This window comes from Vigna umbellata, chromosome 1 (assembly GCF_029865625.1).
Source record: "Vigna umbellata cultivar VRB3 chromosome 1, Vumbellata_1.0, whole genome shotgun sequence".
NCBI classification, from domain to species: Eukaryota; Viridiplantae; Streptophyta; class Magnoliopsida; order Fabales; family Fabaceae; genus Vigna; species Vigna umbellata.
Window position 1 is genome coordinate 6,996,380 of NC_142165.1, and position 10,831 is coordinate 7,007,210.

At 35.4% G+C, this 10,831-nt stretch overlaps 1 protein-coding gene across 1 annotated transcript; it reads left to right on the forward strand.

The window, feature by feature from the left end:
• Nucleotides 1–3,364: 3,364 nt before the first annotated feature.
• LOC124825638 (putative inactive receptor kinase At3g02880) lies at nucleotides 3,365–6,641 on the forward strand. The gene is made up of 2 exons (XM_047298300.2): nucleotides 3,365–4,935; nucleotides 5,657–6,641. The coding sequence occupies exons 1-2, from the start codon at nucleotides 3,678–3,680 to the stop codon at nucleotides 6,316–6,318; spliced, it is 1,920 nt and encodes a 639-aa protein (XP_047154256.1). The 5' UTR covers nucleotides 3,365–3,677; the 3' UTR covers nucleotides 6,319–6,641.
• The last annotated feature ends 4,190 nt before the right edge of the window (nucleotides 6,642–10,831 follow it).

The following is a 10,831-nucleotide window of genomic DNA, read 5'->3' on the forward strand; positions in this document are numbered from 1 at the left end:
CCACATTCATACTTTACAAATTCCAACTTTCATCCAAGAGTCGTTCCTCCCTGGAACGCTCGTTCAAAATTCACAATCGTTTATTCATCTCATATACTGTTCATCATTTATAATCTTTCAATTTAATATCATTTTCGTCATCCATTTCAAGTGCATAAAATAACGAACGTTCAACCCTCTTCATAACGAGGACGAACGTGAGGAACGAGACCAAGAAATCCCCCGTTCCAGAACAGAATAAAACTGACTACAATAACATCGTATATGACGAACGTCATTTACCACTTGAGGCAGTTGAATGAACTGACTCTCGTAAGTTCAGATCAATAATCAAAGAATAGTTTAAGTACAGAGGCTCTAGGCCGGATCCAATGGATATAGGCCCCTCAAGACGATTAAAAACCCATACTTAGAATAATTCAATTACAGACACTGACTTCCAGTCAATGACCGAACACGGTAAAAGGATTTACAAAATTTGGACGAACGCTATTTCCACAAGTTTAATAATTAAAGACGAGTACGAGCGTTCGGTATAAGACCGAGCGCCACTCATAACTAACGCTTTGGGTCGAAACCCATCACTGATTCGAACTCGTGATAGAAATATTAATATTAATAAATATAATACGGGATGGTGAAGAGAGGGTTTAAGAATGACTAAGTGTCCAGATATATGTTTACAAGTTTCTCAATTCCTCACATAACACTCAGGCCATCTACGCTTGGTCGAACGCTCAAACGTAGAACTATTATCAAAGGGCGTTCGTTCTCAACTAGAATTCTTCCCAAATGAAAGAATTCAATGTCAAAGAAGTTTACTAGTAATCACCGAACGGTCAAGGACCGTTAAATGATGAACGTTCATTATCATAGGGAATGTATATTCAAAGTTTCATTTACATTAAACTCATTTCTCAGCATAAAATTTCATATTTTCAAAAACTCATATCATAGCACATTTCATAATTCTCATACATCTGCTCATAATCATAACCATATACCAAAAATCAAATATCACAAATTCATGCTTCATACAACTCACAGAACGTCCATACAGCACAATACAAACATACGAATTAAATTGAATAAGCTTCCCTTACCTGGATCAGTGAGTGAACGTCCTAAACGTAAGATTTTGGGTTCGCCCGTCTACAGCTTTCTACCCTCAAAGATCACTTAACTCTTGCAACTAAATCTAACCACATAAAAAAATCAATAATAACTTAGACTATATCCCTGCATGCAACCAGAACTTGGTTTTGCATGTAACCCAAGAACGAACGACTAAGGGAAGAAACTTACCAGCTCAAACTTGAAACTTGTTCGGTTTAAGAGGAAGCTTGGAACGCCGAGAATGCTCCTACGGTGCCTGAACGGTTATCGGAGCAGAGAAGAGTGAGTTACAGTAGAGAGAAGGGAAGTTTCTAGAGAGAAGAAGGAGAAATGGAAAGTCAGAGTTTGGAAGGAGAAGGTGCGTGCGGAAGAGAATGGGCAGGGTTTTCAGAAAAATTCATTTTTCGTTTACCCCACGTCCAAACGGTCGTGCACTCTCCTGTTGACACCTGCACTCCACTAACTGACTTCCGAATCTTCCATTATTGACACTTGGCGTTAGTGCGTCAGAGTTGAGTGCGTTTTTAATGCATCTGAGCAGGGTTTTGGAGTGCATTTAATGGGATTAAACAGGTGGGGTTTGGGTGCATTTAACGAGGCCTAACACCATGTTTAGTCACTAATCTCCTAAAAAATAAACAAATAAATAAATAAATTATAAAAGGTACAGAGACAAAATAGATTATGGTTTTTTAGAAAGATTATAACTTTTACAAAATAAAACTCGATTAACTTATTTTTCTCTACTTATAGTCTATTTTTTTATAATAAAATAATCAAATTAGCTAAATCTAACTTTAATGAATTCATTGTCATTGATAAACCCACAGTACACACGTAACATCTTTTAAAGATTATTTTATGGAAGTTTTAAGAATAAAATTACCTTACCTCGTTTTTTAGTAGAGATATTTTAAAGGTGAAAAATATCTTCATTTTCATTTAACATGAATTATTAACAACTTTTTATGCATATTCATAAAATTGTGTTTTTTATAATTAGGTTATAAAAATATTTTCTCACGATTTTTAATATTTTAACGTTGTAACATGACAAACTATCCATTGTTATCAGTTTTAACATTTTAACGTTATAACATGATTACTTTTATGATTATGATTAGCGTTAGAACATTTTAATATATTTTTAACATTCTAATTTTTATTTCATAAACTTAGTCGTCGATAAATAATAATAATAATAATAATGGAGTTTTTTTAGCATCAATTGTGTGATACTTAAATATGTAATTGTTATTAATTTACACCAAAAAAAATTAAATCAATTTTAATGTAGTATCAGAAAAATATTAAATTTGATTTGAAATAGTAAATGAATATATACACTATAATAATATAAAAAAAAATGCAAGATACATCGTTGTAGTGTACTTATTACTGTTAATAATAACGTTGCCTGTTTTTAATTGGCATAAAATGAAAAGAAACAGCAACATACAATTTTATATATAAATAATACTTTCTAAAGATAAATATAAAAAACCTACTATTTAAGGTATGAGATATAAATTTTGAATAAGATATAAAATTTGGTTGATATTTTGAATATCTTATTTTAAGAATTTGTACATCAATAATTTAAAAAACGCTTTTAAGAATTTTGACCGGCAGCGAAAACGCCTCTACCCTTTCCAATGAAACAAAAGGCAAAAAGAAAACAAGAAAATTATTTCCGTCGTCGTAGAAATCTGTAATTAAAAAAAAAGATTATTTCATTAGGTAAAATATATTTATAAAAAAATTACTGCAAAGGAAACTGGTCCATCCCAAGAAGCCAAAGGAAAGGTTAGTAAATGGGATTGTCCCTTAACCGTTGCGTTTGGGACCACCATTCTAAATTTAAAGAAATGCAAAAAATATAATAACAATTTAATTGTTCTAATTAATATTTCTTAACTGTTTTTGTTTAGCGAGAATTATTTATTTTTATTATATTCAAACAAATCATATTTCGCTCTGTAATATTTAAAGAAAAACAAACTACATTAAACTTCACGAACAGCTAGTCAAACAGCAAAAAATAAAAAACGATATTTTGAAATACAAGACCGAAATTAAAAAAAAAGGGAAAAAGAAAAAGAACATAAAATAAGGAACAGAGAATCCAGCTAGGAGGGCAGCTACAAATGAGAGTGATTAGAAGTTATAACTGGACCACCACTCGAACAAGTGGGTCCCACTGGGAACCTTCCCTCACTTCTTTTTAATCTTAAAACAAACACCGGTCACCCGCGCGACACACCGGTCGTTCGTTGCACGTGAACGTACTCTAACCCTTCTCTCGTCCCTCTCGAAAACATTTCTATTCCTTCTCTCGCAAACGCAACACCCTTTGCTATAATACGTGACACCCACCACCTTCTCTCGCACCACTCACGCTTCTCACGACACTGGTTTTTTTGCTTTTTCTTTTTTCTGAAAAACATTCTGAGCACAACAGAACGGAACAGAGCAGAACCACACTCGCATCCATCGAGGTTCCCATGGCGCCAATTCCTTAGATAACTAACTCCTTTCCTCGAACAACTCGAACTACCAAAATGAAGTCTGCGCAGGTCAAAGAAGCGATTCTCTTTACTCTCCTGACGTGCGTCTTCGCCATTGCAGATTCGGATCTAGCTTCGGACAGAGCCGGGCTAGTGTCACTCCGAAGCGCGTTGGGGGGACGCACGCTGCTATGGAACACCAGCCAAACAAACCCTTGCGGGTGGACCGGCGTCACCTGCACCAACGACAGAGTAACCTTACTGCGCCTACCAGCGATGGGTCTCTCCGGTTCTCTCCCCTCCGGTTTGGGAAACCTCACCGAACTGCAGACGCTCTCCCTCCGCTTCAACGCTCTAACCGGACCAATCCCCGCGGATTTCGTCAACCTTAAAGCGCTGCGAAACCTCTATCTCCAAGGAAACTTCTTCTCCGGCGAAGTTCCCGATGCGGTATTCTCGTTGCAGAACCTCGTGAGGTTGAATTTAGGTAACAACAATTTCAGCGGCGAGATTTCTCCCAAGTTCAATGGTCTCACTCGTTTGTCCACTCTCTATCTCGAACGCAACAATTTTACTGGTTCAATCCCTGACCTTACTGTTCCGCCTCTGGATCAGTTCAACGTCTCGTTTAATTCCCTTACGGGTCCCATTCCGAACCGGTTTTCGAGTCTGGACCAAACCGCTTTTCTCGGGAACTCACTCTGCGGGAAGCCCTTGCAAAGCTGCCCCGGAACCGAGGAGGGAAAGAGTAAATTGTCCGGTGGTGCCATTGCGGGTATTGTGATAGGTTCCGTGGTTGGTTTGCTGTTGATTCTGCTGCTTTTGTTCTTTTTGTGTAGAAAAAGGAGTGAGAAAAACGATGAAAGTGTGTCAACAGGGAAGCGTGATGTGGGAGGTGAAGTGTCTCGTGAAAAGAGTGCTGAGAGTGGGAATTCTGGTTCGGCGGTGGCAGGTTCGGTGGAGAAGAGTGATGTTCAAAGCAGTGGTGGTGGAGATAAGAGTCTGGTGTTTTTTGGGAATGTGAATAGGGTGTTTAGTTTGGATGAGTTGTTGAGGGCTTCTGCGGAAGTGTTGGGAAAAGGAACGTTTGGAACGACTTACAAGGCGACTTTGGAAATGGGGGTGAGTGTGGCGGTGAAGAGGTTGAAGGATGTCACAGCCGCAGAGAGGGAATTCAGGGAGAAGATCGAGCAAGTGGGGAAGATGGTTCATCACAACTTGGTCCCACTAAGGGGTTATTACTTTAGCAGGGATGAGAAGCTTGTTGTCTATGATTACATGCCTATGGGAAGCTTATCTGCTCTCTTGCATGGTAGTACCCCATCTTTCATACTTGGTTGTTATTTTTGGACAATAGTGTCTCTCTATTTTCTATCTTGGTGCCATTTCTTTTGTTAAATCAGGTGAATGATTGTGGCTGTTCGTGTGTCTACTCAATGCTAGCTCTTAGGGTGGCTACTTGTTGTTTTTATGTTTCTCAATGTTTTCCTTGTTGTTGCTGCTTATCATTCAGTTTTGTAATGTACTTCATGGCTTGTTTTTTAGCTCTGCTAAATGTCTTGTCTAGAGTGTGGCTTTATTTCATCACATCTTCTGCCCGTCGGATTTTAGTTTACTTTGTGAATTAAGGGGTTTTGTCTAGAAATAAATTTGATTTGATATTCTAGTTTGGACAGTGGATGTCATTGCATACATTACCTACACTATGTCAAAGGGAGATAGAATGTTGCATCAAGAGTGAAGTCTGATGTCTAAAATAGTATCTGAGAAAGCTGAAGTTTATGCCTCTAAATTAGGTCTTAAGATAATCCCTAATGTTCCAAAAGAAAATTTGTTGTCAGTAAATATTTGCTTTAAGGATTGTGATTTCTAACTATAACACTCATAATTCTTCTGAAGTATTTAGTGATTGCTTTGTCAAACACTTCACTTGTGAATTTAGTATGAGGCTTCTACATTTGATAAAACGAAATGTAGGCTGCATTTGCAGTCAAACACTTTATGATCTGACATATTTGTTTTTGTTGTTGCAGCAAATGGTGGGGTGGGGAGGACTCCACTGAATTGGGAAACAAGGTCTGCCATTGCTCTTGGTGCTGCTCGTGGGATTGCATACATTCATTCTCATGGCTCAACATCCTCTCATGGGAACATCAAGGCATCGAATATCCTTCTGACGAAATCTTTTGAAGCTCGTGTCTCTGACTTTGGCCTTGCTTACCTTGCTCTTCCAACCTCTACGCCAAACCGTGTTTCTGGTTACAGAGCACCAGAGATCACTGATGCGCGAAAAGTATCCCAAAAAGCTGATGTCTATAGCTTTGGCATCATGCTTCTGGAGCTGCTTACAGGGAAGGCTCCTGCTCATTCTTCACTGAATGACGAAGGGGTGGACCTCCCAAGATGGGTTCAATCTGTGGTTGAAGGTGAGTGGAACACTGATGTATTTGACATGGAGCTTCTGAGGTACCAGAGTGTTGAGGAGGAAATGGTGAAGCTCTTGCAGCTTGCCCTTGAATGCACTGCACAATATCCTGACAAGAGACCTTCAATGGACGTGGTAGCAAGCAAGATCGAAGAAATTTGCCATTCTAGTTTAGAGAAAGAGGAAGGGAAGAATCATGATTTTAAAGATCCTGATAATGGATTTTCGCAACAATACTACTCTGTTGACTCGGGTGTGTCACAAGCTTGAATACAGAAATCAAGAAATACCCTTTTATATTTCATCATTGCCTCACCCAAGCTTGAATATAGAACTGAAGAAAGACCTCATTGTTTTCATATCTGGCCTGTTTTTGGCATGCATATTACACAACAAGTGTTGTTTGTTTGTTGGTTTATTCATTGAGGGATTATAGAAACCTGCCGTTTATGTCCTTTGTCAACCCTTTCACTTCCTTATTCTACTCAGTCCCTTTTGTTATTCTGAGTCTTGGTTTTTGGGGGTTTCCATATCCCCAATTTGTTTACTACTTCATCATATTCCTTAAACGACGCTTATTTTATTTATTTTCATTTTTACAGGCTTATGCATGAATTGTGGATACTTTGTTTCTATATTTACACTGGGGTTGGTTTTTCTCACTCCTGTCTCGGATTGGATTCTATTTTTTATTTAACATGATAACTTTCTCAATTTCTATATTTTATACAACTATTCAAAATTTATTTTAGTATTAAAGGGGTTTGTCAAGGGGTTTTTAAAGAAAAAGGAGGTGTTAAATGATGAAAAATAATCACATTATTAACACATTTTGTTAATAATTAACTATTTTTAAAATTTGAAATGTATAAATTTTGTTATTGCTTTGGTTCTTCCATGCTAAGATAGATCTTGGCCAAAAGCAAAACAAAGTTAACAACTGACACTTGATCTCAGACCAACATAAACAAAGAATTTTCTGCTGTGCTTCCCTTTTAAGGCCTTTGTTCCTGTTCTTTTGAAATTGACATGCTTTTTTTTTGTTACACACATTTTAAGAATATTTACCACCGCCAAAATAGAAGATTTAATTGCATACGAAATGTTTTATGATGTTTCTTTTGGGTTTAGATTGATCTGGAGTTTGTTGAAACTTAGTTGTAAAGAATTATGCTTTCCAACTTACTATAATCTAAAATCACGGTCATCGGAGAAGAAAAGGAGAAAAAGACTGATAAAAGTGGAACGTTGGTAACTGGCCTGATCTGGCTTCTGATGCAATTTTGATTTGTTGTAACTGAGTTGTTTGGGTTAGTTTGGGAAATGATCAAATGATGTCTTGGTTAAGTGAAATGAAATGCTTCACCACATGGTTTCCAGACATGTATTTAAGGAGCATGACATAAGAGTTATGGTTGTAGTGGAGGAGGTTGGAAGTATAATGTCAGAAATTTCAATACGCAACACAAAAAATAAATAGTTTAAAAATGGATAAAAGGGTCAAGTAATTCATGTTATTTATATACACCATCGTTAGTATGATCGGCTTTACTAGTTTATTTGAATACTATTTTATAAACCAATTTATCAAATATAAAGATGTTTTGTAAGGTAAATCATTATTTTTAATGTATTGTAATATATTATGGAGACTGTTTGAAATAAAAATGTAGGATAAATGTTTCCACATCCAAGCTATTTAATGCTAAATATTTATTTTAGCTATTAGACTATTTTAATATTCACTAAATTAAATTAATTTTTTATCTAATTTAAATTTTAAAAAAATTAATATTACAAATTAAAGTAACTAATATTTCATTCTATTTACATTATCTTATATAAAACATTTATATAATCGAAATATAAATTTTATTTCTATGATAAAATTTATATCATTATATCTTTTTTATATTATATTATGTGAATTAATTAGTTAATCAATTAATTTTACTAAATATTTTTAATTTAATAATCTGATTTAATAATTTGTTTATTAACTAGCAACTAACTTTAGAAACTAATTTATAAGATAAATTAGTAAAAACTTATCCCATAGGTTCCATTTGATTTTTCCTATTTAATAGCATCTACCATTACAAGGTTATTTTACTTGTAAAAGTAATTAATAAATTGAGATGAATAGTTTCCGTCACAAAATCTTTAATTGAAAACGATCTTTTGGCTGGATAAGCTTGAAATATTTAAGGACGTTGACTTTTAAATTTAAAGTAGACCTTAAGGTCAGAAGTAGTTGTTAACTGTCAATCCTGGAACCAAATGGCTTCCTGCAGCAAGTAGATCCCTAAAATACCAGTTTCAAGTTTAAATAAATTTCTTTACGAATTATATGAAAAAATATTATAAAACAATATTTGTTCTAAATCAAAATTAAATGTACAAGTTAATTTTAGGTTATAAAATGAATAATATTACCGAAGAAGATTCCCTCTCACCCAGTATAAGCCAATTATTATGTACAAATGTGGACAAATAATTTTCCTCGAATTTTAGTTCAAAAGCAATTTCTTAATATAAAAACAACAAAAAGATTCGAATTTGATGTTTAAAACAGCAAACTGGAAAGCGACATCTTAAGCTCGTTTAGTTGGGCCTGTAACGAGGTAACAGCGTTTTATATTTGGGGACACTTCTTCCTACGGCTCGATGGTTTCTTTTTGAACCTTTATATATTTAGAAATTTTAATTTTAATTTTCTTTTTCATTTTGAGTTTCAAAATGTACAATTTAAAAATATTTTTAAATATTCAATCTAAAATAGACAGGAATGATGTCGACGGTGCGACAAAGAAGAAGTGGGAGAGAGATATGCATGGAGGAAGAAAACGATGGTGGAAAGAAGATAAAGACAAAATTAGATTTTCACTTTGGTCTATGGTGGTGGAGGGAGAAAGTATGGAGGTGCCGGAAGAAACAATAATTTCTCCTCTCTTGTTTTTTCTTTGGTAGTGTATTCTTCTGATTCTTCATTTTTTTATTCTTCCATGTTATTGTGAATGGTTGATTTTCTCTAGTTTATGGTGAAAGACTTATATAAGTCTCTTTGTATTAATAAAATGAAGGTTTAATCCTTTTTGACGTCCCTATTTGTGTAGGAATATCTCAGAGAGGTCCTCGTTTTCTAAAGTGTATCAAAATGGTCCTTAATTTTGAAAATTGAGATCAATTGAGTCCTTCCCGTTAAGTTGGCTGGACGGCGTTAAAAAAATTGATGAGTGAGATGCTGAGATGACGAACGAACGCTCGTCCACCAGCGAACGAACGCTCGTCCACCAGCGAACGAACGCTCGTCGACCACCGAACGAACGGTCGTCCAGTGTGGAACGAACGGTCGTCCAGCGGTAAGAGGTCGACGAGCGTTCGTTCGGTGGTGGACGAGCGTTCGTTCATCATCTCAGCATCCCACTCATCAATTTTTTTAACGCCGTCCAGCCAACTTAACGGAAAGGACTCAATTGATCTCAATTTTCAAAATTAAGGACCATTTTGATACACTTTAGAAAACGAGGACCTATCTCAGACATTCGTACACAAATAGGGATGTCGAAAAGGATTAAATCTAAAATGAATTACTCTTCCATTACAATTATGTGTGTATTAGCTCGTTATCCAACAAATATGAGAAGATACCTTTTTCTGCTATTACAAATAAGAAAATTTGGTTCACATAAGTTTGTGTGTACTATTTCAAGATGTTGAAAAACTCTTTAACTACTTTTTTTTTATATTGACTCTCTAATATGCTTTTTCACTAAACAATCGGTGCATACTTTTATAGAGGGTTGAAATTGTAGCAAGCCTTTCACCATCTTTCTATATTGTAGTATTCTAAGACCTTTGTAACTCAAATGACCATTACTTCAATGCCAGAAACAAGCAAGTTCTTGTGAAGTTACTTGTAAGAAATGTGACAACACAATAGAAGCAAGGACATAAAACATCATGCATCATGTTTGCCAACATGAGAGTGAATATAATAAGACCTCTCTCTCAACCATAATTTCGATATTCTCCATTTTGAATTAAAATAGTGATGTTCCTCTCTTTTAATTGACCAACACTCAACACTCAATAAATTACTATGTAACTCAGGAACATAGAACACATCACTTATTACATGTGTTCTTCCGTGCACTTCAAGTTTGATGTCTCCTTTGTCACGTACTGTCATTATTGTTTCATTTCTAAGTTTATTGAATGTGAAAATTTCTCATCCATCTTGTGAAACCATTCTTTTATTATCGATCATGTGATTGTTGCTACCACTATCAATGAATCAAATATCATCTTGCTTTGCATTATTTTCTTCAACATACGACATTAATAATTGCTTATCTTCTTCATATAGTTTCGTATAATGGACTGTCTTCTCCTAGTTAGGACACTCATATTGTAAGTGTCCCAATCGGTAGTAATTAAAGCATTCAATGGTTGCTTTGTTGAAAAATCTACCTTGACCTCTTCCTCTTGCAGCTTCACTACTCTTATGCTTAGCAAGCAGGTTCATGGCTGATCCCACAGAGCTTCACAAGCAAAGTGTGAAAAGAACTATTCGATAAGTAAAGGGAACAATGAAATTTGGAATCCTTTATAAACGAAAAAGGTGATGTAGAGTTGCTAGCTTATACATATAGTGATTATGCAAGTGACATGGAGGACTGTAAAAGCACATTTGATTGTGTGTTCTCTTTAAGTGGTGGAGTTGTAGCCTGAAGTTCTAAGAAACAGTCGGTGGTTACATTGTCAACCACAAAAGCAAAAT